The sequence below is a fragment of the Loxodonta africana genome, chromosome 27 (genome assembly GCF_030014295.1).
Source record: "Loxodonta africana isolate mLoxAfr1 chromosome 27, mLoxAfr1.hap2, whole genome shotgun sequence".
NCBI classification, from domain to species: domain Eukaryota; kingdom Metazoa; phylum Chordata; class Mammalia; order Proboscidea; family Elephantidae; genus Loxodonta; species Loxodonta africana.
In genome coordinates, this window is record NC_087368.1 from 37,223,464 (window position 1) to 37,250,811 (window position 27,348).

Below are 27,348 nucleotides of genomic sequence, written 5' to 3' on the forward strand. Positions count from 1 at the left end.
GGGTTTGGGAGCCCCAGAGATGTCCAGGGTGGGCAGCTGGATATGGTGGTCTAAGGCTCAGTGGACAGGTTGGGTTTGGGAGCCTTGGAGATGTCCAGGGTGGGCAGCTGGATATGGTGGTCTAGGGCTCAGTGGAGAGATCTGGCCTCAAGATAAAATTCATGATTCTTCTTCAGAGACGTGGGAGGGGAGGAGAGTGTGGGAAAGAGAGCCCAGGCCCTAAAGAACTTGAACATTTAGTCAGACAGTCACAGAGGCAGGAGGTGGCCCTGGAGAGTCCCCCGGGTCACTGGGCCACTGAGTTAGTTGCTATGGAGGGGACACACACTGAGCCCAGACACAGGAGGTCCTTCTGGGCGGGGGAACCTTCGGTGGCATGGTGCAGGCAGCAGTGAGGCTGCAGTGGACTCAGGTGCAAGGGGCAGGTGCGGGCAGGGAAGCTGTGAGGTCAGGGTCACAGGTCGAAGGGCAGCCACCCCAGGAGCTGCTGCTGTTCCCATGACAACTGCCCCTTCCTGTCTCTACCTTTCTGAACCTACCTAGGTACCAGCCCCCCACTGTGGTCCTCTCCCTCCCAGTGCCCAGACTGGGGGTCCTAGAAAGTGGGGTCCCAATGCCCTCTGGTGGGCAGAGCGAATGCTTGGGGTGGCAGACTGCTTCCTGGGCAGCTCGTATTCCCAGTATTTTTCTGGGAAACCTGCTGGAGTCCTGCGTGGTTACAGGAATTGTATCCAGGCCCCCGGCCCTGTCCCTCCCCAGGCTCGCTCAGGACCAAGCCCATCACAGGCTCCTCGGGCCTCTGCCTTGGTCGTTGTCAAACCTCAGCACAAGGACAGAGCCCAGACAGGGTCATGTAAGCCGTTTATTGGTTTGTTTTAAAAATATGTATTTTATTTGTACACGAAGTTTGGTGAGAAGTGCTCGATCAGTTCAGACACCACCTGGCACTTGATATTGTCCCTCCCCCACTTTCCTACCCTCCCCCCTCCTGCTGGTCAGTATGCAATTCTGGAAAAGGAAGAAAACGAGAGCCACGCTAAAAGCTGAGGAGTTGGGGCTGCTTGGCCCTTCCCTGGGACACTGCCTGTCAGCTGCCAGCCGGTCACCTGTCTCAGGGCTCCAGGGCTGTCCACACACAAAACCACAGTCTCCTTCCGGCCAGCTGGGCTGCCTCCCCAACCACAGCCGGGCGGGCAGGGCGGCCAGGGAGGGGCACTCACCTCTCCAAGCTTGAGAGCAAAGCACAGAGTCTTACAAAAATAAGATTTCACTCAGAGAAGTGAGCAGGGACAGTTAAAACTAAGCCCCACGCCGGACTCAAGGGGAACACAGGGGAAGAGATCGCTGGGAGTGGGGTGGGCGGGGCTGGGGTGCCACCAAGGGGACTCAGATGACAGGAAGAAACATAATACTTTCCCGCCAGCAGTGTCCCTTCCACAATGCCCCAAGCTTTACAAACGGCCAGCCCTCAGCCAGCTCGGCGAGGTAGGTTAGGAGCCGGTCTGCGGCGTCCCGGGCTGCACAACAGACTGAGGTGGCCTGTGCAGCGGATGCCCCATGGGAGGGCGCTCTGCTGGGGAGCTGGGACCGGGCAGCCAGCCGAGCCCCTGCCTGCTCAGGCCCCACCAGCCTACGCCGTCGCTCTCCTGGGGACAGTTTGAAAGATTTGCATATGCTAAATGGATTGTCAGCAGCTGAAGAGGCCCTGGGGTAATCGGACCAGAAAAAGTATTTTTACCTGAAAAAGCCTTCCCACGAGACCTATGGGGCAGCCTGGACCCTCCCCCGAAGCAGGAACGGGTTACCCTGTAAAGCGATTACGCACAGGCTTACTTGTGCCTACTTACTAATCTGCAGGGCCCAATCTCACCTGTTTTCGCCACGTGACTAACAGGTCAAACTGCACTACAGATGAGTAAGCACGAGCAAGCCCTCGAGTTAATCTGCTCCTGCTGGGAAGTTTCCTGGCTGTGGATGCTCCCAGGACCCAGGGCCGGCAGAGGGACTGGTCTGGCCCACACTGCTCCTTTTCCCAGTGGTCTCACGACTCCCTCTCCACCCAAGGCACCAACAAGGCCCCTTCCCTCCACAAAGCCCAAGTTACCTCCCCTTTCTATGCTATGGCATCTAGAGAGGAGCTGGGGGCCACATAGGCCCCCTCCCCGTGGTCAGAGGGAGATGACAGCAGGTGCCTTTCTGCAGATGGGCTGAGAGCTGCTCGGGCCATGTTAAGCTGCGCAGCCCTGAGCCCACATGGCTCAGTCAGCCTTCCTCTCCCTCGGCCTGCTGGGAGAAGACTCCAGGATGGAGGAGTGGCTGTGTGCCTGGCTGTGAGAGGCGGCTCCTGGTGCCCTTCAGTTTTAATGCTAATACTTGTGCAGGAGCCAACCTCAGCGCCTAGGAGCAGCCCGGGCTCTAGGCCCCTCCTCTAGAAGGTTTTTTTTTTTGGTAGGACTGACCCTACAGGAAAAAAACAGGGCCTTGGGAGATGATGGGAGGCCGGAGTGAGCCCTGTTGACAAGAGCCCTACTCATGGGGCTGGGAGGAAGGGCCTGTCTGCCTCATGCTGGGGCGGAGATGGCTGCCTGACACCGCCCAGGGGAGCCTGCCCTGTGTGTGAGGAGCGTGCACAGCGTGGGAGTGAGAGGCTGGGCCCTCCCTGGCCCCTCAGCCCGAGCAGCCAGGGAACTCCAGTTTGACCCTGGGTAGTCTGAGAACAGGCTCCCCTCAGGTGCAGCAGCTCCACAGATATGCTTGTTCAGAGTCAAGAAGAGGCCGTGTGAATTGCCGCCCATGTCCAGAAGAAAAAAGGTCAATTCTTTGCTCAAGTAAAAAAATATCAAATATAATAAATTTATGAAAGCCCATTCAGAACCTATACAGTCTCAGTTTTATGTTTTGCCTCGGCAACTGGGATGGAGCTGCTTTCCAGAGCCGCAGGGCGTTGCCTGACGGAGCAGGCCACTGATGTGTGTGGGACCTCCAGGGACAGGCCCCCCCAGCAGTCAGCTCTGCCAACTGTGCAGGCTGTCGACACGGGTGCCAGTCACTCTGCCTCATAGAGCCATCGGGCTGAGGCCCATCTGTCACCCTGGAGCCCAAAGGAAGGAAGGCCCCCAGAGATGCAGGTTTGTGACCGTGTTCAGGTGTGCCACAACACAATGGGCTTCTTCTCGGTGTCCAGCTAGCTGGGGCTAAGGCTCACACGATGGACTCTCGGTCCCTGTCGGGGGACGGGGGGAGGTCCTCGAGATCTTCGCTGCGGCTGTAGTCAGACACCCGCACCTGGAGGTTATCGCTGGTGGCCCTGGTGACGCTGTCGTAGGAGGGTGGGAAGGATGTGGAGGAGACGGAGGAGCTGGAAGGTGGGTCCAGGCGCCGGGAGAAGTTCTCGTTCATCATATAGGCGATGAGGCCCTCTTGCTCGGGGGCATCCTCGTCGGAGAGACCACTGCTGCCTGCCTGCTGCCGGAAGAGAAAGGAGGCGTGCTTCATGGAGCGTTGCAGCAGGTGCCTCCGGAAGGCTCGCTGAATGATCGTGGCTGATACCTCCTCGTGCTTGCGCCGAAGGGTGGTGGTGATGGGCTCGTAGGAGATCTTGGATGGGTTGGCCGCCATGAACTTCTCCTCCATTTGGATCTTCAAGGCGTCCATCTCCCCAGACTCACCCAAGACCCTCTTGGTGAAGGCAAAGAGGATGTCCATGCAGTGGATACGGTCCCCACTCACCATGGGTAGGTCCATGTTGATGAGGCTTATCTGGTTGGGCTTGGCGATACGGAGTGGCTCGGACAGAGCGTCGGCAAAGTCGGACAGGGCTGAGTACTCAATGAACTGGGTGGCCTCGGGGTCGAACTTCTCCCAGATCTCGTAGAACATGTCAAAGTCATCCTCACTCAGGGGCTCGGTGCTCTCTTCTGTGGCCACACTGAAGTTCTCCAGGATGATGGCGATGTACATGTTGACCACAATGAGGAAGGAAATGATGATGTAGGTGGTGAAGAACAGGATGCCCACGGCTGGGCTCCCACAGTTGCCCCGGGAGCCATTGCTGTTGGGCAGATTGGGGTCGCAGTAGGGGGGCCCTGTGTTGAGGATGGGACTGAGGAGGCCATCCCAGCCAGCCGACGTGGTGATCTGGAAGAGGCACAGCATGCTGTTGGCAAAGGTCTGGAAGTTGAACATGTCATCGATGCCAGCCTCCCATTTGACATATGCAAAGTTGGCCATGCCGAAGATGGAGTAGATGAACATGACGAGAAAGAGCAGAAGGCCGATGTTGAACAGGGCGGGCAGGGACATCATGAGGGCAAAGAGCAGAGTCCGGATCCCCTTAGCCCCTCGGATCAGCCTGAGGATGCGGCCAATTCGGGCCAGGCGGATGACGCGGAACAGAGTCGGGGAGAAGAAGTACTTCTGGATGATGTCTGAGAGCACGGTGCCTGTGGGGAACAGCGGAGACAGAGAATGTGGCCACTGACGACACATCCCCCCTCTGGCCCAGCACCACTGGGTCTCTGTGTAGTGAGGAGCCTGGAGGATTGGGCCAACTCAGCAACGCTAGGACCCTGCCTCCTCTCACCTCCCTGAGCCTCCATTTCTGCATCAATGATCCAGAAAACGAGGACCCGCAGCACCCACATCTTTCCCAGAGCACCTTCTCAGCCCCTCTGCCGCTCAATCTTCTGAGTATACCTGTGCAACAGAGCTGAACCAGACTTGTCTTCTACATGATGGATTCCAAGGCCTGAGCATCTCAGTGATCCAGCTTAGACCAGAACTCAGACCTACTAACTCCTTGCTTCTCAACGTGTGGTCTCCTGGGTGCTTGTTAGAAATGCTGAGTCTCAGCTCCACCCCCAGGCCCACTGCACTCCAGCCAGCCCAGATGACTCACGTGCACAGTGAACGCTCACGTCCTTCACCTCTGGAAGCCTCCAAGACTGACCCCTCAACAGTTCGTTCCTGCTGCTCACCCGAGCTTCTCTCGAGTCCCCCCAGGCATGTCCTCACCCTCACACCCACCTGGGACCCCCCAGAGCATTTCTGCACCTTCCTTGGTGCTTCTAACGACCTGCCCATCACTACAGTGACAGCAGCCCACCTTAGCGCCTGTGTTACTATGAGTTCAGTGAAGGGAGGGGCTGCATTTGGCAAAACGACTAAAGTCAGACGCCCCAAGGCAGAGTCCATGGGCAGGGGGTGGTCAAGAGTCTGCACTCTCAAACAACAACAACAACAAAAAAGGATAAATGGGGCTTCAAAATTAAAAAATTTTGTGCTTCAATGGGCACTATCAAGGAAGTGAAAAAACAATTTACAGAATGGGAGAAGATTTTTGCAAACCTTATGTCTAATAAGGAACTGGTATTCGGAATATATAACGAACTCTTACAATAAAAAAGATAACCCAATTTAAAAACAGGCAAAGGATTTAAATAGACGTTTCTCCAAAAAAGATATACAATGGCCAAAAAGTACATGAAAAGGTATTCAAAAACCACAATGAAATATCTCTTTGCACCTACTAAAAAACCAAACAAACCAATCCCAGCGCCGTCGAGTGGATTCCGACTCCTAGCGACCCTATAGGACAGGGTAGAACTGCCCCACAGAGTTCCCAAGGAGCGCCTGGTGGATTCGAACTGCCGACCCTTAGCACTTAACCACTATGTCACCAGGGTTTCCTTGCACCTACTAGGATGGCTAAAATACAGACAGACAGTAGCAAGTATTCACAGGGATGTGGAGTATTGGGAACCCTCATACGCTGATGGTGGGAATGTACAATGGTGCAACCACTTTGGAAAACAATTTGGCAGTTCCTCAAAATTTTACATTAGTGGTTGCCGGGGCTGGGAGAGGGGAAAAAATGGGAGTGACTGTTAATGGGTGCCGGGTTTCTTTGTGAGGTGATGAAAATGTTCTAAAATCAGATAGTCCCGATGGGTGCACAACTCTGTGCGTATACCAAAAACTAATGAATTGTACATGTTAAAGGATGACTTTAGTGGTACGTGAATTATATCTCAATAAAGTTGTTACAGAAAAAGAGTTTGGTCTCTGAAGTTCAGCAGACACGGGTCTGAATCCTCTCTGCTGCTTCCTAGCTTTGCTAGCTGTGTCCTCAGTGCTGACTTTATGAGGCAAACTGCATGAGATGGATGATGTCTGAGGGAGCCTGACACACATCCTGGTGGCTAGATTCCAGAATGTTCTGAGTACTTACCTCACCCTGAGGGGGCCTTTTCCTCCTTCAACCTAGGGTTCAGGCTTTCCCTTGGGAGCGTAGGAAAGCCTCCACAGCCTCCACCCCCTTTCCCAGACTCATCCTTAAATGTCCCCAAGCAGTCAGAGAGCTGTGTTCCTGGGTCCCCTGGAGGGTGGAGCCAGGAGGGGCTGCTGGGCCCTCTGACAGGTTGACCCCCTTGGCTTGAGTGGGTCTCCCAAAATAGTTCTCTGGAGTTATCTGTGTGTCTGTGTGTCTGTGTGTGTGAGAGAGACTGAGATTGGGGGAGGGGTAGATGGGAAAGAAGAAAGAAGCCTAGTGTTGTACTTGGTATTAATGGTGACCCGCCCCAGACCCAGGGACTGGAAGAGAGCCCGGCCTGAGGAGGGCTTCTCTGTCCAGCTGACCTGCATACCTACCCACGATGGAGAGGATGACAACCACAAAGTCGAAGATGTTCCAGCTATTGGTGAAGTAATAGTGGCGTAGGGCAGCCATCTTGAAGATGCACTCGCCCGTGAAGATGGCCACGAAGAGCAGGTTGATCTTGGCCAAGATGTTGACCTTCTCAGGGCTCTGGTCATCTGTCTCCACCATCATGGTCACCATGTTCAAGCAGATGAGAAACATGATGGTGACGTCGAAAGCCTGCTTGGTCACGATGTCAAATATGAAGCCCTGATACTTGTTCTGAAAGGAGGGGGAGAGGGGGTGGGCTCAGCAGGGACCACATAGGCCAGCAAGCCCCTGTTGCTGCCTCTCAGCCCAGTCACCTACTCTTCTACCCTACCCCCTGGTGAGGCCATCAACCCCGCCATGCTGCCCCTGGGAGTGCAGAGGAAGAAGGCATGGGGCTGAGGCAGCCTGGGCTTCCTGCTGAAACACTCCCCGCCCTCAAGACCCAGCCCTGAGGTACTTCCTCCCCGGGCCTTCGCTGATGGCTCTTCAGGAAGGGATTTCTCCCACCTGAGTTGTCTTAGCACCTTGTGCTTCTCTTTCTGCTCCCACTAGTTCAAGTTTAAAGTTCCATCCTAGTAATTGTATTAGCTCTCAGCTCTAATAGACTTTCTCTACTCTTTCTAAGGAATTATTTATTCTACCAACTATATTTACGGAGCCCTGGTGTCACAGCACTTGAGAGCTCAGCTGCTAACCAGAAGGTCAGCAGTTTGAATCCACCAGCTGCTCCCTGGAAACCCTGTGGGGTGGGTCTGCTCTGTCCTACACGATTGCTGTGAATCGGAATCAACTCCACAGCAACGGGCTGTGGGTTAACTATATTTACATGTGTCTTTAACTGTAAGTGGGCCCATATTATTTTAGGGAAGAGGTGAAATTATAAATAAGTGAACACACACACACACAACCAACACACAACACAGCACAGTGAACAGAAAGAATTAGATGGAACTGACTGGACTGAAAAACTGAGGTGGCCACTTACTAGGTTGTGTCACCTGATTACTCTGTTACCCCCATCCCCACCACCGTAAAACACACACACACACACACACACACACACACACTTTTTGGACAGCGGCTCCATCGGGCCAAGGGGGTCAGCCTGGCAGAGGGTATGGCACCTTCTCCTGGCTCCACCCACCAGGACACTCCAGAATTCAGCTGCCCGACTGCTCGGGGGTTGCAAAGATGAGGCTGTGAAATGGGGCTGGGGGTTTCGGAGGGGAAAGCCTGTGCCCTGGTAGGCGAGGAGAGGGCTGCCTCAGAGGCAGACGGGCTCCTGTGGGTGGGGGCATCCCCTGGAAGACATAGCCTTCTCGTGGCTTCCTCACTAGCTCCATGAGATCAAAACTGCTGGGTAGCCAAACACCTGGGAGGGTCCCTCCTTCCCTGGACTGGCTAAGGGCCCCAGGCTGGACCAAGAGACCATGAAGAGGCCCCATGGCTGGCTGTGTGGTGCAGGGGCTTCCCAAGGTCCTCAGAGCAGACCCTCCTTATGTCTGGATCGGGAGCCTGGCTCACCACGGGCCGTGGGATGGGCTTCTGGGGCTTCTTGGAGCCCAACTTCTTCATGGCATTGTAGTACTTCTTCTGCTCCTCTGTCATGAAGATGTCCTGGCCCCCTAAGTGCAGAGAGACAGCACCACCTCATTTTGGAGTCCTCAGAGGCCCCAGCATGGGGTGCAAAGCTGGCCGCCTCCTCACTTCCTCTCCTGGTGGGGGAAAGTATGTCCCTCTCTTGCATCTGACATTCCTCACAGACCTGCTTTTCCAGGGTCCCTCCTCCCCCTTCAACCTGAAGTCTCTCTGGCTTTGTGACCTGGAAATCCAGTTTCCAGCCCCGCTCAGCTAGCCCAGGGTTCTCTCTACCCACTTTGCTGCCTGCAACCTGGTCATGGCCTGTGATGTAGCTCTGGGCAGACCCTGGGCCTCTGCACAGGCTCCAACCATGTTGCCTGAAGATGGACACGTGAAGAGGCTCCATTCCCACTCCAGCTTCGCTCAGGAGTCTCGTCTTTCAGGTAGACTAGGGCAGGTGCTTGTTAGAGCCTTACAGGCCTAGGTGTCACATCCATGGACGTACCCCTCTGCCCACCTCACTCCTGCAGGGGACGGGAGATGGGGACTGACACCCTGCCCCGCCCCACCCCACCCCGCCCAGGTGGGGAGCCTACGCTCTACGTATCTTTTTCTTCTGTTGGTTGAAGTTGTCGATGATGACACCGATGAAAAGGTTGAGGGTGAAGAAGGATCCGAAGATGATGAAGATGACAAAGTAGACATACATATAGAGGTTGTATTCCCACTGCGGCTGCTCTTCATACTAAGGGGAGAAACCAGACAGGGTGTGGTCTAAGGGACGAGGAGGGGCATGGTCTGGGGGGCTTTCAGATGTGGTGAGAGAGGTCAGTGTGACCACCTACCCCCCTGGAGTCCACAGCCGCGTACATAATGTCCATCCAGCCTTTAAATGTTGCCTGGAAGGAAAAGATAAGATCAAGAAGGTCATTTCACTCCATGCCTTTCCTGAGCCACTCAGGGTTCCTGTCTGGACACATGAGACCAGGACTGAGCCCTACAAGAAGCAAGCAGCCTCCCCCAACCCCCTTCAGCAATGTCCGACTGGCCAGGAGGTCAAGGAAGAGCCTTCTTGGTTTAGGGGGTGGTGGCACGGGCTGGGGTGCAGGGAAAACCTGCTCCGCAGACACCCCATGGAGCCACGCAATGGGGAGCCAGCTTCTTGATTGAGGACAAGAAATCCAGAGGCTGATGAGGCCCGAAGGGGTCTGTCCTCAGATCCACATTCATTTCAGAATCTAAAATGACACAGGGTCCCGACCAGGGGCAGATTACCCAATAAACAAGGCAAAAAACATGGGCTTATTTGTGTTTACTAATCTGTAGTGCACAATTTCACATGTTTGATGTGGTGAAAATGGGATTTTCCGTACTACAGATTGGTAAAACCAAAACCAAACCCAGTGCTGTTGAGTCAATTCCGACTCATAGCGACCCTATAGGACAGAGTAGAACTGCCCGATAGAGTTTCCAAGAAGCGCCTGGCAGATCTGAACTGCCGACCCTTTGGTTAGCAGCTGTAGCACTTGACCACTACGCCACCAAGTAAGCACAACTCAGCCCATGGATGCCTTGCTTACTGTAAGCCAGTGAGCACCTTGCTTACTGGATAATCCGCCCCTTGTCTTGACAGCAGGAGTCAGGGACAGAGAGGTGGGGCTCGGGCTCTCTGTTGCAGTTTAAGGTCCCCCTTGTCATGCAGCTCAGAGAACCATGTGGCTTCTGTTCCATGGACTTCCAAAGGCTGTCCCTTAAGAATCCCAACCTTCCCTTGTACTTAAGGGGGTCCTTTTGCCTGTGTTGTTCTGGTAAATGTTTAACAACTGGCTTTCCAGAAGAAAAATAAGCTCTGATTGTCGCGTTTGCCAATTTCTCTGGTGTAAATACTCCCACCATGGCTGATTTCCAGCTGCCAACATGGTGTTAGGGAACACAGAGCTGTGAAGGGATACACAGGTGCGTGTTGTTACAGAATTTCCACTGTACAGGTATGACGGACATAAATAACCCCCAGGGCACAGATGAAGCCTGGTGGTGCAGTGGTTAAAAGCACGGCTGCTAACCAAAAGGTCGGCAGTTTGAATCCACCAGGTGCTCCTTGGAAGCCCTATGGGGCAGTTCTACTCTGTCCTATAGGGTCACTATGAGTCGGAATTGACTCGACAGCAATGGGTTTGGGTTTTTTGGTTTTAGTGCATAGATGATAGGAAAATGCAATGAAGGCTTTATTATCTGTGCTTTGATATCATTTAGTTAATTAAAAGTTTACATAATTTAATTTTGAATAATGGCTGTGTTTAGCAACCAATTTGCAAAGTTCCTGGAAATGTACAAATCGGCTCTTGTCAGCCGGTACAAGCTGGCTCTAGCACACCACACCAGGAGAGAAAAGTAGGAGGCTGAAGGGCACCAGGCCCTAGTGCTGGCTGCTACGAAGATTCTGAAAAAGCCCAAGAAGCACGCACGTGGTTGTAGGAACTGCCCAGTGAGTCCCTGGCGAAATCCAGCCTTGCCACAGGCCCCCTTTGAGGGCACAAGCTCAGCTGCACAAACTTTCTGTCTAAGAGTTCTTATGAGGCAGGCAGGTCAGATGGGGAAGCCGAGGCCCAGGGATGGCAAATTACTCCAGCTTTCTGTGCCACGGTGTGGAGCCTGGTGGCACAGTGGTTAAGTGCTCAGCTGCTAACCAAAAGGTCAGCAGTTCAAATCTACCAGCCGCTCCTTGGAAACCCTATGGGGCAGTTCTACTCTGTCCTATAAGGTCGCTATGAATCGGAATTGACTCCAAGGCAACGGGTTTGGTTTTGGTTCCTGTGTCACTATGGCACCGTGTGCTCCTGTGCCTTGTGTGAGAGAAAACAGTATGCTCCTGTGCCTTGTTTTGGAAACTGCCAGGGCCCACCCCCGGTTACGAGGTGCTTATGAACAAATTCTTCCAGTCACTGAGAAGTCTGGCCCATCTGAAGGTTCTGGGAGACAAAGTCTGAGAGCTCAGAGGGACAGCCATGGGGACGGTAGGTTCCCAATCCTGTTCTCCCCTAGGTGTTACAGGGAGTCTTTGGGAAAGCGACAGCCAGAGTCTAAGGAACAGGTGGAGGCGTGAGTGGACGCGCAGGTTTTCCGGAGAGTCCACTGACTGCTCCTCTACTGGGGACTAGAGACGTGTGTCTGAGCTTGAGGCTGGGCTAGCAAGAAGAGCCAGCTGCAGCTATATGCCTTGTGGTTCTGTTTGTCTTTCCGTCGTCAGGTCTGGTGGTAGGCTCATTTTCGGCATGTGTTATAATCACGGAAGCCACCCATACTCACAGATCAATGGAGACTCTGGAGGGCCTGGGTGGGGCCATTCACGTTTAAACATCACAAAACCAGAAACAAACACATCCTTTAGAACAACCCAACAGGTATCACTACCTTTAATAGCAGGATGGCCAGAGTCACAATTTTGTAATAGCTCAGTCCCTGGATAGCTGAGGGCTTTCATTTTTAACCTGAGCCCTTACACTGCCAAACTCACAGCACGGAGAGGCCAAACTGACTGCTGGCTGGTGAGTTCTGCCACAGGGCTCACCTTTGTTACCACGCCACGCACCTTGGAGAAAGCGGTGTCTGCTCTAGAGCTGAACGCCTGGGGACTTCCCAAGGAGCCACGAGGTCCCTGGAGAATGCTTAACCTTTTTTGGGGGGCAGTGTGACCCTATTGGGAGGATGCAGGGTGGCCCCACTGCCCCCCTCCTGCCCACGCCATGGGTGAAGGTACCTGCTGCTGGAGAGCCAGCGGGAGGAAGGAGTCCCTCCTCCCCAGGACTTACCACCTGCAGAAGGGCCAGGTACCCGGCCCCCACGTTGTCGAAGTTGACTTTCACCTTGGTCCAGTACAACTCGCCAGTCACGTTGAAGGCCTCACACTCACTCTTGTTGTTCACGACAGTGTAGTTCAAGGGCAGGTCTCCCTCGGTCTGGTTGATGCACTTCCCGAACTTCCCCGCGAAGAGGTTCACGCCCATGATGCTGAAGATGAGCCAGAAGATGAGGCAGACGAGGAGGACGTTCATGATGGATGGGATGGCACCCACCAGGGCATTGACCACGACCTCAGTGGAGAGAGAAGAGGCTCAGCTCCTGGGGAGCCCATCAGCTCCTGGGGAGCCCAGGGGGTACACAGGACCCCCACCAACCAGAGAGAGAAGAGGCTCAGCTCCTGGGGAGCCCATCAGCTCCGGGGGAGCCCAGGGGGTACGCAGGACCCCCACCAACCAAACTCCCTGACTACAGACCCCTGGCGTGGGAGGTGTCTTGAGGTCTCGGGCTGCGTGCAACACTTCCTGTCCCTAAGGAAAGGCCAGCTCTGTGACTGGACGCCCTGGTGGGGAGTGAGGGTACACAGGAGCCTTTTCTGGGTCACCCCGAAGTCATGTGCGATTCCAGAGCAAATGCCTTCCTTACTGGCCCTGGCTGCACCCATGACCTTCTAAACTGAACTTTCCACGGGGTCTCTGCTGGCTGAGTATGCCAGGAATCTGATGGGAACAGGCGTCTGGAGACACTCCCCTGATACTTCGTGCCTCCTATCCCTCCCATTAGCCCTTTCATTCTCTGAGATAAATTCCTGGTACACTTCAGGGTTACTGCTACCTGGATGGGTGTCCCCCCTTAAAGTACCCAGGGGCCTTGGTGCGGTACGTCTGCAGGGAGCTGTGACAGTTCCGCAGGGCTCTGGAAGGCCAAGAGCCGGGAGGGCAGGTGGTGTAGGTGGCTCCATGGCCCTCTCCTCCCACCTGTGGGAGCCGTTCCTGACCCCGTGGAGCCAGAGCCCCACACTCATCATCTATAATCCCAACACCCCACAGAGGCTTCCGTGGCAAATGCATCTGGGGCAGCACACTCCACTCGGACCACGGCCCCAGTTGTCTGTGAATCAGCAATGTGTTTGCAACCCAGGCTGAAAATGAGCTGGGTGTGGGGCTATGCGGTAAGGCACGCAGATGGCCTAGGTGTCAGGGTGGGTAATGCCGACACGGGCAAACGAGAAGGAGCCCTCAGTCCCTCAGCAGCCCTGACGAACCACAGGAGCAGAGCGGGAAACCCAACTCTCGAGGCACCAAGCTTCGGGTGAGTGTGAGGCCCTGGAGGTTGCCCCCGGCCTGGCTCTGCGGCCAACGGTCACTGCAGAGGTGTTCCTGGCAACTAGCGTCTCCCCTCTGTCCCTCTGGAATCAAATGTCCTTGCCCCCGAAGTTACGCTGAACGTGGGTCAGATTATTCACTTGCTGATGGTTTCCCCCTAGGAATAAGCGATTTGTTCCTCCATGAATTGGGGGTGTGGGCAAAGTCAAAGCAACCAATCAAATGGTGGGCCAGCAAGGGAGAGACGGAGGTGTCTTCTGAAGCCACAAGGAATCTGGCACATTTCGTAAACTACAAGTGTGTGTACGCGTGCATGTACACACACACACACTTATGCTGTGCTTGTTTGTTTTCCGACTGTGGGTATCGTGGCTACTGTTTTCCGTGAGGGGCTCTTTTATTTGCTTCATATGCTCACATTCCTTGGTGGAATTTGGTGATTTGAAAACCGCACAGGGCTCTTCACTAAGGACATGGTGCAGAATCATTTACGAAGCAAAGGGCCACTTCACTCTGCAAACTGACACCCGGGGAGAGAGAACAGCCTGCTCCGTGGCCCTCACCACGGCCCCACTGCCCATCACACCTGGGGGAGGGCCAGCCTGTGCCTGCCACAGGCACACGCCGGGCCCCAAGGAACAGGAAGTGGAAGGGCCTCGAGTGCCCGTGGGGCTGGACGCTGAGAGCCCTGGGAGAGGGTTTTCACTGTTCTCTACCCCTCCAGGGCTTCCAAGCCCCAACTGGCCTCTCCTGGAGATTCTGGACCACAGTCTTACTGAGTCAGGCAAGGCCACAGGTCTGTGCTCCAGGCTGGGCTGCTTGGTCAGCAAGCTGAGCCTGGGGATCCCCTCAGTGGAACCGCCTCCCACTCCCCCAGTGGGAAGCAGCAGCCCCTTCTCACCCTCATGCCTTCGAACCGTGACAAGGCTCTCAGAGGTCGGAGTGCACGCAGCGTCCGCAGAGACTTGATGGGGCCCATCTCGGCAAAGCCCAGGGTGTTTGCCACCAGACTTATCAGCGAGACCTGTGAAGGCAGAGGGGTGAGCTGGGGTGGATGGTAAGGCTCTCTGCCCACCTAAGACAGGGCTGGGTGCCAGAGAGCCGGCAGGCCTTCCTGCATTCCGTCTTCATTATCCCAGGGCTGGGCCACCTTCTCAGGCCCACCAGGCACTGCACCAGGCTTCCTGAGCCAAGAGGTGTGGGGCAAGCCCAGGTGTGCCAGGCACTTCACACACAGGGTAAGAGCTCCAGTAACCAAACCCATTGCCGTCGAGTCGATTTGACTCATAGCAACCTCATAGGACAGAGTAGAACTGCCCCATAGGGTTTCCAAGGAGCGGCTGGTGGATTTGAACTGCTGATCTTTTGGTTAGCAGCTGAGCGCTTAACCACTGTGCCACCAGGTCTCCTCAGTAACTCTAGGGTGCTGAAATGCAGTATCCCTTTCTACAGATGAAAGGACTGAGTGCCAAGACCCCTGGCTGGCATGGGGGAGGAAGACATCCCGGGTGCCCTGTGTGCCACCCCACTGTGCCCCTCAACTGCGTCTCTCAGGGGACCCCCTTCCTGAGGGCAGGGCCTCCAGGGCACCGGGACCACCAGCTGCCTGCCCAGTTCTCAGCCGGGGCACCCATAGTCTCCCCATTGCAGCTGATGCCACTCGGTCCTTGGAGCTGCTCAGACCTCAAGCCCTGGCATCATCTCTGCTGCTTCTCTGTCTCTTACGCTATGTCCAACCCGTCAGGATTTCCTGTTGGCTCTGCCTTCAAACCACAGCCTGTGTCTAAACACTCCTCACCACTGCCATGGCCACCACCCTTGCCAGGCCAGCGCCATCGTCCCTGGACTTCTGTCCCTGCTGCTTCTCGCCCCTCGCCCCCAGCGGTCCTTTGAGAGCATGAGTTAGGTCATGGCACTCTTTGCCTCCCAAATTCGTTCTCAATCAAAGCCCCCTGCTTTTCTCCAGCTGCACACCCCAATGCATCTGGCCTCGTCCTCTGTCCCCCTGCCCCCAGCCCCTACTCCCTCCACTCCGGCCACTCTGGCCCTCTCGCAGTCCCTCAGCTGTGCCTGGTACACCCCTGCCGCGGGGCCTTTGCATTGCTGATCCGACCTCTGCCTGGAAGGTTCTGCCAGACAGCTGCCTGGCACCCCAACGTCCTTCAAATCTGCTTAGATGTCACCTCCTGGGGGGCTCACTCTGGCCAGCTGGTTTCAAGCTGTACCCTGCACCTCCCCGCCCAGTCCTGGCACTTAATCTTCTTCCTGTCTCCAACTCCTCTTCCTCCAAGGTACATACTACTTCCTAACAAAGAGCTGATTGATAATATTTGCTATGTTATGGTTTGCAGCCACCTCCCCCCACCAGAACATGAGTTCCATGTGTGGAAGGATTCTTCTCTACCATTGTCCCTGCTATCCCCAGCCCCTAACGGTACTTGAACACAGTAGATGCTCAATCGTATTTATTGGAAAAAAAAAAAAAAAAAACGCATCAAATGATCCCGGAAACATCCTTGCCCAGACTCTGGCTCTGCTTGCCCATGAAGTGTGCGGTGGGGTGCAGCAGGGTCAGGGTCAAAAAGCTGGATTCCAGCACCCCCTATGCTTGACCTGGGCGAGGTCCCTTCCTGCCCTGGGCCTGAGCATCCTTCTCCACAGGCTCATTCTCCCATCTTGGGACCGAGCAGGGAAGCACTGAGTTCCCCAAGGTGGCAGGTGAGGAGGTGGGCTTCCCCAGAAGTCTTCGCAGGTTCCCTCTGACCTGCCTTGGGGGATGCCTCAGCAGGCCCAGCTTCCCAAGGAGCTGCGGGAACACCTGGGCCAAGGAGCCTAAGGGCTGAGCGGCCAGAGTTTGAGTCCTCCCCCAGCTGCCCGCTTAGGTCCTCTCAGGGAGGCCGTGAGGGCTGGGCCCGGCTCCTCCCTCCCTCTGCACCCCAGCACTCCTCACCCAGCATTAGCATCCTCTCAGCCACTTGGAGTGATGGAAAGAGGCCTGCACTGGAGGTCCCAGAACCTGGGCCTGCACCTTGGTACACCGCGATCTGGCACGGAGCCTTCTCTGCCACGGCCACTCCTAGCTGGCCCCCCACCCAGGCTTGGTGGCCCCAGTTTGGAAAGCCCTTTGCAGTCCACACAGTCTGGTCCCCACACCAGCCTGGAACAGTCACCCAAGCCCTCTGCCTTCACCGTGAGCCCCTCGGCTGCAGTGGGTGCAGGCCCAGGGCTGCTCAGCACCCCTGGCCTTGTTTGTTTTTCTTCCCCCTCTGGTTACTCTACCACGTGACTGCTTCAGGACCTGGTGGATGGGAACTGTGCTTGCCCTGGGGTCTGGGTAGCTGTGTGGCAGGGCCCCCCACTCCATCTGCCAACCTGCTGCCCAGGATGTCCTGGTCACATCCTGGGCAGGAAAACCCACAAAACCACCAGGATGACCAGGGCAGCAACTCAGAGCTTCTTGGACAGTGTCCACAGGCTTCCTCCTTCTTACAGGTGACTCACTCTCCCCAGATGGCACCTTCTACCTGAGTCAGGAGGTCTCCCTGCCCCCTCCCCTCTGGCCTCAGTTCAGTCCACCCCCCTGTACAGAAGGGCCTCATCTGGTGGTGGTTGAGCTCTCCTGGGCCGTCTGTCTGTCTCGTGGGCCTGGCAGACACTTCACACCAGTGTGACCAGTACTCACTTCCTTTCTGAGCAGGTGAGCCCCCTGCCCTGGCCCACACCCCAGCCTGGACTGACTCTGACAGTCCCCGACGTGAGTATAGTCTCCCACAGAAGCCTGGGGGCTCCTAAGGGCAGAAGGCCCAGGTTTGCCCCCATATTGGGGGTTTCTTACGGTAGGCCCGGGTCTCCCGTTTCTCCTCTTCCTCCCAGACTGGGGGCCTTTGGACTGGGACCATGTTTCTCCTCCATGACCCCAACTTTCGGCCTCTTCTCTGCCTGCCCCGCGGCACGGCTGAGTGCCTCTACCCCAGCCTGCTGGCTTCCCTGACATCCCGCCTCTCTGCCTCAGCGCCTCCGCCCTCCCCTGCGCCCTCGGGGGCCCCACTCACATCCACGATGAGGAAGTCCAGCCAGCACCAGGCGTTGGTGAAGTACTTCTTGAAGCCATAGGCCACCCACTTGAGCAACATCTCCAGCACGAAGACGTAGGTGAACATCTTGTCAGCGTACTCCAGCAGGACCTTGATGGTCCTCCGCTCCTCCAAGTAGATGTCCTCGAAGGCCTGCAGGCAAGGTCAGACGAGGACACAAAGACTGACCCACTGCAGAGGCCACCCTGTGCCAGGCTCTGTTTTCTAAGGTAACTGGTTATATCTAACGATGACCCAGGAGGGCAGGAAGCAGAGGTGAGAACCGTGTGGAGGGGCTGATGCTGGGCGGAGCAGTGAGCCCTCCACCCAGGAAGGGGTGTGTACCGTTGGTGGCTTGTGAGATGACCTTACCTGGTGTGTGAACGATAAGGCCAACTACCGAGTGAGAAAGTGCCTCCCTTTACATTATGAGCATGTCTCAGTTTGGGATTAGTGTGTCCTTAACACCTTTCAAAAACGTGCTAATCTTCCATTTTAACAGGGAGAGAGGCGTGCTGGAAACCTCATAAACGTGCTAATCTTCCATTTTAACAGGGAGAGAGGCGTGCTGGAAACCTCATACAACTTTTTTGTTTTTGCTCTATTTTGCGTTCACTAGTCTTATTTTTATTTTTTTTTAGTCTTACTTTAGATAGCTCCCCACTTTTTACAGGAAATAATGTCAGTTTCCAGTTATGTTAAAAAGTCTCCTTTAGAGGCCCCTGTGTGCCCCAAGTGGTTTGTGCTCAACTTGGCTACTAACCAGGAGGTGGGTGGTTGGAGCCCACCCAGAGGAACTGTGGAAGAAACGCCTGGTGACGGCCAAGAAAACCTCATGGAGCTCAGCTCTCCTCTGTAAACACATGGGCTCGCCATGAGTCAGAATCGACTCGAAGGTAATGGGCTCTTTTGGTTTTTATGAGTTTATTTAAACAAAGACCACTGAGTTGATTTAAAGCAGAATTCTAAATAAATGAGACTAAAGGCAGTCTGTAGGCATGAAGCTTAGGAAACACAACTGGACTAGCGAGATAAAGTCAAACCTCTTTCAATCTTCAGAGTCTAGGCGTCACTTTTCCAAAATGCTAGAAGTTGTCTTCATCTCTTCATTCCTGCCTCAGTCCATATGCCTGAGCCGACAGAGAGACCCCAATGGATCCCAGCTGCCCTCTTCCACCTCCAGCTTCATGCAGCTTCTGGTTGTACCCGCTCCTGGAGACTTACTCCTCACCAGTCAGGAGTGTGCTCTGTGGCTCCCAGTCTAGGCAACCTCACATGGCAGAGAGGGCCCCAAGGAGAAGCCTCCGGCCTGTCACTTCTGGGGCTCCTCACCTGACTTTGGGGCCTCCAGGTGCCACAGCGAGCTGGGCGCCTGCACTGTGCCCAGGCTGTATGCACGGCTGAAGTACATATGTGGCTAGTTTGGTCAGTGTAGACAGCTCAAGAGCATAATTCAGGTCCCCAGTGGACTTTGGAGAGCCCCGGTGGCGCGGTGGTTAAGTGCTATGGCTTCGAACCAAAAGGTCTGTGGTGCAAATCCACCAGCAGCTCCTTGGAAACCCTATGGGGCAGTTCTACTCTGTCCTCTAGGGTGGCTGTGAGCAAGAATCGACCCAGTGGCAACAGGTTCAGTTTTTTTTAATGAACGTCAGGAGTTGTTCAAGATAACAATTGTGTGTATTTTTTCTCTGATTATAAAAGTGATGTATGCTTCATGTAAAAAAATTCAATAATATAGAAATTATAAAAAGCCAAGCCATTAGCCCAAGACAGGAACCATTCCCAAAGCCAACTCTTCAGACAGGGATTGGACTGTACCAAGGGATAAAAATGATACCGGTGAAGAATGAGGTTCTTGGACCAAGTAGATGCATGGGACCATGTGGGCAGCTCCTGTTTGGAGGGGAGATGAGAGGGCAGAGGGGGGTTCAGAAGCTGGCCGAATGGATGCAAAAAGAGAGTGGAGGGAAGGAGTGTGCTGTCTCATTAGGGTGAGAGCAGTTAGGAGTATATAGCAAGGTGTATATAAATTTTTATATGAGAGACTGACTTGATTTGTAAACTTTCACTTAAAGCACAATTTAATACAAATTAAAAAAACAAAAACAAAGACAAGCCAAACCCGATGCTGTCAAGTCAATTCTGACTCTTAGCAACCCTATAGAACAAGGTAGCACCGCCCCGTAGCTGCTGGTGGATTTGAACTGCTGACTTTTTGGTTAGCAGCTGAATGCTTTACCACTACACCAACACAGCTCACAGAAATTATAAAGAAGGAAGTAAAAGTTACCCCTAATCTTGTGATGCCAAGTAACCACTGCCAGCACTTAGGTGAACAACCTCCCGGTATCTCTTTCTCTGTGTGAGCGTGCACACCCTACAATTTTGCAATTGTCTTAGGTAATGTTTTGTTTTGAAATTATTTTTCCACTTAACAATACATTGTGAACATTTATCCACTCAGTAACGTGAATTTGTTGTTGTGAGGTCCTGTCGAGTCAATTCCGACTCATAGTGACCCTACAGGACAGAGCAGAACTAGCCCATAGGGTTTCCAAGGAGCAGCTGGTAGATTTGAACTGCTGACCTTTTGGTTAGCAGCCGAACTCTTTACCACTGCGCCACTGGGGCTCCACAATGTGAATACACATGATAATAATCTGTTATTCTTTAAAAATTTTTTTTAATTATTCTTTTTAAAGGCTGCATAATATTTCATTATTTGCGTACACTATAACGTATTTAGCCAAAAACCCTATTATTGGATATTTGTTTCCAAATTATTCCTAGCAAACACAACATTGCAGTGAATAACTTTTTTTTCACTTTGTGGTTTCATTGTTTTACGTTAAAATTTAAAGAATCTAACTCATATCATCTTGTTGCTGTTAGGTGCCATTGAGTCAATTCCGACTCACAGTGACCCTACGTACAACATAACAAAACACTGCCTGATCCTGTGCCATCCTCATGGTTGTTGTTATGCTTGAGCCCATTGTTGCAGCCACCGTGTCAATCCATCTCACTGGGGGTCTTCCTCTTTTTTGCTAACCCGTATTATTTTGATTAGGAGTAAATACCCATTTTAATAAATTTTTCAGAGTGTCTTGTCAACCATCCCAATACTTCGTCAAAGAATCCACTTCAAACCCACTGATTAGAATTCAACTCTACAATATAGTAAATTACTTGCTTAAATTGATCTCAGACCTCTGTATACAGTTGCACTGCTCTGTCTACTCCTGAACTAGTACCACACTAATGTCCCTGGTCATTTTTAGTAATTTTCTAGATAAACTTTTGTGACGTTTTGTCAGACTCTCTCAAAAATGTTTTCAGAAATTTATTGTTATTCCACTGAATTTATTAACTGCTTTAGAAACTAATACAGTCTTCCTATCCAAGATCAGAGTATATTTCTCTACTTGCCTTTGCTTACATCCCTTAGAAGAGTTTCATAGTTTTCCCCATGCAACTCTTACATGTTTATTATAATATTTATTTCCAGCTGTTTTATACTTACAGTGCCTGGCATGTAAGCAGGGGCAGATTAGCCAATAAGCCAAGTAAGCGTGGGCTTATTCTTGTTTACTTACTAATCTCCAGTGAACAATTTTACATGAATTTCAGTTTGATTTCATGTGGTGAGACCCACGTGAAATTGTTCACGACAGATTAAGTACGCACAAGTAAGCCCGTGTTTACCTTGCTTATCGGATAATCCACCCCTTAAAAAAAAAAAAATTTGAGAAATGCTGTTCGTGATTAAATGGTTTCTATTCACATAAAAACCAAGAACAGTTCTTTGTATACTTATTTTTTAACTGGCCATATCATGTTGCTAATAGGTTTTTTTCCTAGGCAATCATATTATCTATAAATAATTATATATTTGTATTTATTCCCATTATTTTTGACTCTCATTTTATTACTCTTGACTAATTGTATTGGCCAGTACTTCAGTTCTTCTATTTCCCAATTTTTATACTGTGTGTTTCGTTTTCTTGATTAATTGCACCGGTTACTACTCCAAGAATAATATTAAGTAACGAACAACAGCTAAATGATAGTAAAATCATCCTTTTCTTATTCCCGACTTTAATGAAAATATTTCAAGTGCTTTACTACCAATGATGATGACAGAAGTTAAATGGAGAGATAAATTTTTTACTAAATCAAGGAAACATCTTTTACTTCTATTCTTAGCAAGAAATCTGAAATCAGGCATTGGGATAGCTGCATGGTTTTTCATCTTTGTCATCCTCGTATAAATAGGCACCATTCTGACATTTTAGAACGTATCAAGCTGTGCAATGTTTAGTCTTTCTAAGGTGTTGCTGGACCCTAGTTGCATGTATTTTTGCATCAGTATTTTTAAGCATGAAGAATAAAAGCTGGTCTATGGCTTTCACTTTGGTATACTCGAGGTTTCTGAAACTAGCATTACTTATCTTTCAAAAAGGAGCCCTGGTGGCTCACTGGTTAAAGGGCTTGGCTGTTAATTGCAAGGTTAGCAGTTGGAACCCACCAGTCACTCTGTGGGAGAAGGACGTGGCAGTCTGCTCCAGGAAGGACTACAGGCTTGGAAACCCTATGGGGCAGTTCTACTCTGTCCTATAAGGTCACTAGGAGTCAGAATCGACTTGATGGCCTTGGGTTTAGTTTGGTTTTGGGTAGCTTTGGTAAAAAGAATGTATGGACTTTCTATCTTTTTTCATATACTAGAATATTTTAATTAGAATTAAAATTATTTTCTATTTTCTTTCTTGAGAATTTGAAAGAATCTGCTCTTGGAGATTAGCCAGTGGTTTATCTATTTGATTGTTTTAATTTTTCAAGGAATCAGCTTTAGAATTTTATATCAGTTTTACTATTTATGTTCTAATTCATTAATTTATGGTTTTATTAATTACTTCCTTTGGTTTCTTTAAGATTATTTTGTTGCTATATTTCTCGAGTTAAGTAATTGATTTATACCTCTTTATTTATAATAATAGTGTTTAAGTCTACGAAATTTCCTCTAACTGTAGATTTGGCTGCATCTCTTATGCAGGGTTCTCATTTTTGTTATTTTTCAGTTTTTTCCCAATCACATTTTTTTCTCTAGCTCCTCTCTTTACTGTTGTCCCACTGTCAGTTTTTTCTTGGTTTTCCAAAGGGTTTTGCTTTATGTCTTTAAATGCTATGCCACCCAAGCAAAAATATTCATAGTAGTTATAGTCTTACTATAGGTTGTGCCCTCCTTGTCTCATCTCAGCGTTTTACCTTGAAGTCAACCTTGTTTAATACAACTATCATGAGCCCCTGGTTTTTGCTGGCAGTGTCTGCCTTTGCCTGATGTCTCTTTCTCCATTATTTCACTTTTAACATTTCCGAGTCACACTGCAGGTTTACCACTGGGGAGCACACAGCTGACTTTTTTCTTTTTAACCTACTCAGAGTCCTTTTCTTTTAAAAGATGAATTTTACCCAGTTACATTTGTTATTCAGACAAGTTTGATCTTGCTTCTGTCATATTATTCTGTTTTCTGATTTTATGCTTCCTAGCTGCTTCTTTTTTCCCCTATCTTTTGCTGCAAGATCTGTTTTCCTTAAAAGCTTCCCCCAGCAATTTGGAAGGGATAGTCTGTTTCTTGTTAAGCGAGTTTATAACTTTAAACAACACACTTAGACTTCTTTTTCTTGGTACATCATCAACATGGTTTTTTTAACAACCGTGCTTGGCTGTCTACCCCAATTAGATTCAACAGACTCTTGCCAAAACTCCCCCTCACTGATGCCAGGCTGAGCTTTTCCTCCACAGCCCAACTCAGTGGCTCTGGCTGCCCTTGTTTGTGGCTGTTTAAAAACAAAACTCGTTAACATATTGTCAAACCATCCTTCTCCTGAAGCCTACAGAGATTTGGCTCTGGCTGCTAATGGCAGAACAGCAGGCAGGCTGCAAGTCATGGCTCCAGGCCCACTCGGGAACAAGGGAGGGGGAGAGCCAGGGTGGAGGCCCAGAGGCTTCGGAGTGACAGCCACAGTGCCTCCCTGTGCCCTGTCCCCACAGGAGGAGGCAGCACAGAGCGGAGGCACACAGCCTTGGGGCACAGTGCTCTCTCCTTTTGTGGTCCAAAACTTCCCTGTTAGTTTCTCATCTGTGGGAGTCTTGCTTCCCAACTCTAGTAGGTGCTTGTTCTGCTGGGGCCCGGAACGGTCCTATTTCTTATTCCTTCTCAATTGCTCCCTTTTCCACAAACCAGCAACTTCTAGGACCCTCTCCGGGGCTATGCCACTTCCTGAGAGATGAGAGCCGAGAGCTTGGGAGCCACACGGGGCCACTCTGGCGGGCCTCACTACTTCTCCTGGCCTCCAGCTCCATCTGCTTCCTTCAGGGAGTCCTCCCTGGTTGCTCCAGCCCCTTCTGACCTCACATCACCCTGAATACTCTGCTCCGGTCCTTGCTCAGCTCTCTCTCTTGCTGGTCTTTGTCTCGATCCTACTGAACATGGTTTCCCCAGACAGACTGGGGGCCCCTGGGGCCAGGGCTGAGGTCTGGTCCTCCTATTCCTCCCCCATAACTCACAGAGATAGACACAAGGAGAGCTTAGAAAAAGACGTAATGAACAAATGGAAGGTCGGGGCAAACAAAACCAAACAAAACCTACTGCTGTTGAGTCAATTCCGACTCATGGCGACCCCACATGTTACAGACTAGAGCTGCTCCACGGGTTTATCTGATTGTAACTTTCATGGATAGGAGCTCTGGTGACGCAGCGGTTAAGCACTCAGTTGCTAACTGAAAGGTGATAGGTTGGAACCCACCAGCTGCTCCGCAGGAGAAAGATGTGGCAGTCTGCTTCCGTAAAGATTTGCAGCCTTGGAAACCCTATGGGGCAATTTTACTATGAGTCAGAATGACTCGATGGGTTTGGTTTTTTGGTTAATCTTTATGGAAGCAGATTGCCAGGCCTTCCTTCCATGGTACTACTTGGTGGGTTTGAACTGCCAGCCTTTAGGTTAGTAGTTGAGCACAAACCATTTAGGGCTCTGGAATCCATTTGCCTGAGTTCAAATGCCAAATCTGCCTCTTGTGGGTGATGGGCCTTGGGCAAGTTACTTAGTGTTTCTACAGAGAGTTGTTGTGGAGACTAAATGTGGCTGTCCACGAGACAAACAGCACGGCCTCACACACAGAAGACATGGAGCCAGCAGAGCCACCGCTGTCCATAGTAGCCAAACCAAAAACCCACTGCTGTGGAGTCCATTCCAACTCATAGTGACCCTATAGGACAGAGGAGAACTGCCCCATAGGGTTTCCAAGGAGTGCCTGGTGGATTCGAACTGCTGACCTTTTGGTTGGCAGCTGTAGCTCCTAACTCCTGTGCCACCAGCAGCTAGCGTCGTTAACTACATCCCGAGGGTCCCGACCAAGCCTCTGATGCTGGGTGCTGGTGGATGTGGCACCAGGGCTCTGGTGCAGGAGGCTGGTGACCTGTGTGTGGCCTGTGTCAGCTGGGACTGTGATCTTGGGCCAATCATTCCCTTTTCGTGGAACAAGGAGGCTGGACAGACGACCTCTGGGATCTTCCTGCCCTGACTGCCATGTGTGCAGTGGGTGCTGGGACCGTGTAAACTGGTTCTGGCTCTGGGGACTTGGGGGGCACATTTTCAGCAGAAGCTCTGCCCCAGTTTCCAGCCTGGCTTTCTAGCTGGAGACTTCCTGTCCCCCCCCACCCCACCCTGCCCCCCCAAGAGGGTACCAGCTGGAGACTTCCTGTCCCCCCCTGCCCTGCCCTGCCCCCCCCCGGAGGGTACCAGCTGGAGACTTCCCGTCCGCCGCCCTGCCCCCCCAGGAGGGTACCAGCTGGAGACTTCCTGTCCCCCCCACCCCACCCTGCCCCCCTAGGAGGGTACCAGCTGGAGACTTCCTGTCCCCCCCGCCCTGCCCTGCCCCCCCCCGGAGGGTACCAGCTGGAGACTTCCTGTCCCCCCCACCCCACCCTGCCCCCCCAGGAGGGTACCAGCTGGAGACTTCCTGTCCCCCCCGCCCTGCCCTGCCCCCCCCCGGAGGGTACCAGCTGGAGACTTCCCGTCCGCCGCCCTGCCCCCCCAGGAGGGTACCAGCTGGAGACTTCCTGTCCCCCCCAACCCACCCCCCCGTAGGGTACCAGCTGGAGACTTCCTGTCCCCCCCCAACCCGCTGCCCCCCCGGAGGGTACCAGTGCGCCACTGCTGAGCAGGATCATGAAGATGATGAAGGTCTCGAACCAGCTGTGCTCCACAATGCGGTAGCAGGTCTTGCGCAGCCGCCACCAGACCTTCCCGGGGGCCTGCGTGGTGTCCACTGTGCAGCAGGGGCAGCGCCGGACACAGCCTGTTGGGGGTAGGGGGTGGGTGGGGTTCAGCCCGGTCAGGCCCAGCCCAGAGCAGGCAAACGCCCACGTCTGAGAGCAGAAAGTCGGATGACTGAAGGAGCGACGGGGAGAGAGATACAACCGATGGGGTAAGGGACAGGGCCGTGAGGGCCAGGTGCGGCGGGGGAGGACGGTGGGAACTGCCCACAGGGGTCACACTCAGCCTGGAGAGGCTAGCTGGACCAGGCACCCAGCCAGAGCGTGCATGGCCCTGCAGGTCTGGGGAGGGCGAGGCCGGGGTTGGGAAATGGTCCCCCTGGGGAAATGCTCAGGAACTCCTGGGGGGCTCTGTTCCGGGGGCTTCTCCAAGCTGGCAGTTTCTGAGCCTGGGGAAGGGGGCCCCTCTCTGACAGCCACAGCTGATGTGCCACCTGGAGGGCAACCCTTGTTTTATCGACAGCTTCCCTCCAAACGCTCCAATTCATGGAAGCTACAGGTGCGTCACCAACACAGCCCCATGCCGCCCACTTCAAGAATTTACGGAGGACCTACTACGTGCTGGGCACCATGCCAGGGCTGGGCGTCCAGGGCCAGCTCCTGCTGCTGGGGGTCAGCAGAGGTGCTGCCACAGCGCAAACGCCCTGTGCTGGGTGCAGCTGACCCAGAGCTGCCCAGCCCCGGTGCACCATGGGCAGGCTTGCCAGGACTCACGTCACAGGCAGATGGAGGAGCCCCCAGGGGCAGCGAGGAGTGGGGAAGGGAGGGCAGGCATCTGGGTCAGGGCGGGTGTGGGACCCCGAGGGGCTGCTGATTCCTGTGTCCCCTCCAGGCGGGGCTGAGGCTGGGGTGAAGGGCTGCCCAGGGGTACCTTCCGTGAAGCAGTCATCCGGGTCTTTGACATCCTCCCCGAGGTCGGGGATCTGCTCCAAGAGGTCGGCGGTGTTGGTCACGTCTGCTGTGCTGCCTTCGGAGACGCTGTCCTCCCGGGTCTGTGGGCGGGGCATGGTGGGGTGGGGAGGCCGTGAGTGGGGCGGCGGCCTCCAGCCTCAGGTCCGTCACCTGGGGGAGCCTGGGGGTCCCTGAGAGGAGGTGCCAGCCTGCCTCCATCGCATATGGTGGGAATCAGGCTGGGGTCGACGGGCGAGAACCTTCCACAGAGCCCTCCCAGGCCAGACAGGGCCGAGCTGAGGCTGGGCTCAGGTTCCTGCTGCCTCGAGGGCCTGGGTCTGTGATTCTGGTCTGCTGGAGTCCAGGCCAGGGGTGCGGGGGCGTGACAGGGCTGAGAACACCCTGGGGATGGGGAATACACGGAGCTGGGAACAAAACAGACAGCAGTGGCAACGCAGACACACTGGAACACAGACACATAGTGGTGGCTCAGCACGCACACTGGAAAGAGGCATGCTGGTGCCATGCCAGGGACACGGAGCCACACCCAGAGCAGAGTCAGCACCAGGGTCACGAGCACACACAGGTGGCAAGGTCAGACGTGCAGCCAACAGGCCAGCAACCCCGACCGCGCTTCGCACCCAATTCATCTGGAT

General features: G+C 53.2%; 1 protein-coding gene across 2 annotated transcripts; it reads right to left on the reverse strand.

Annotated features, from left to right (window-relative positions):
* Nucleotides 1–344: 344 nt before the first annotated feature.
* Nucleotides 345–25,779, reverse strand: LOC104846393 (sodium channel protein type 5 subunit alpha). 2 transcript variants are annotated; one of them, XM_023554796.2, is made up of 9 exons: nucleotides 25,670–25,779; nucleotides 17,445–17,618; nucleotides 14,294–14,416; nucleotides 12,079–12,360; nucleotides 9,115–9,168; nucleotides 8,877–9,014; nucleotides 8,213–8,317; nucleotides 6,649–6,919; nucleotides 345–4,442 (listed from the first exon to the last, which is right to left on the reverse strand). In XM_023554796.2, the coding sequence occupies exons 1-9, from the start codon at nucleotides 25,694–25,696 to the stop codon at nucleotides 3,202–3,204; spliced, it is 2,415 nt and encodes an 804-aa protein (XP_023410564.2). In that variant the 5' UTR covers nucleotides 25,697–25,779; the 3' UTR covers nucleotides 345–3,201. The 2 variants fall into 2 exon arrangements, with proteins under 2 accessions (XP_023410564.2, XP_064133572.1); XM_064277502.1 differs by lacking the exons at nucleotides 17,445–17,618; nucleotides 25,670–25,779 and adding an exon at nucleotides 17,228–17,401.
* Between the last annotated feature and the right edge of the window lie 1,569 nt (nucleotides 25,780–27,348).

Bases quoted from the DNA above. Each gene is read 5' to 3' on its own strand.
- LOC104846393 (XM_023554796.2), bottom strand. From the start codon at position 25,696: ATGATCCTGCTCAGCAGTGGCGCACTG. The intron at 17,619-25,669 runs GTACCCTCCGGG...CCTTGCCTGCAG, and splicing joins TGCTCAGCAGTGGCGCACTG to GCCTTCGAGGACATCTACTT. The intron at 4,443-6,648 runs GTAGGTATGCAG...TGTTCCCCACAG, and splicing joins TGTCATCCTCTCCATCGTGG to GCACCGTGCTCTCAGACATC.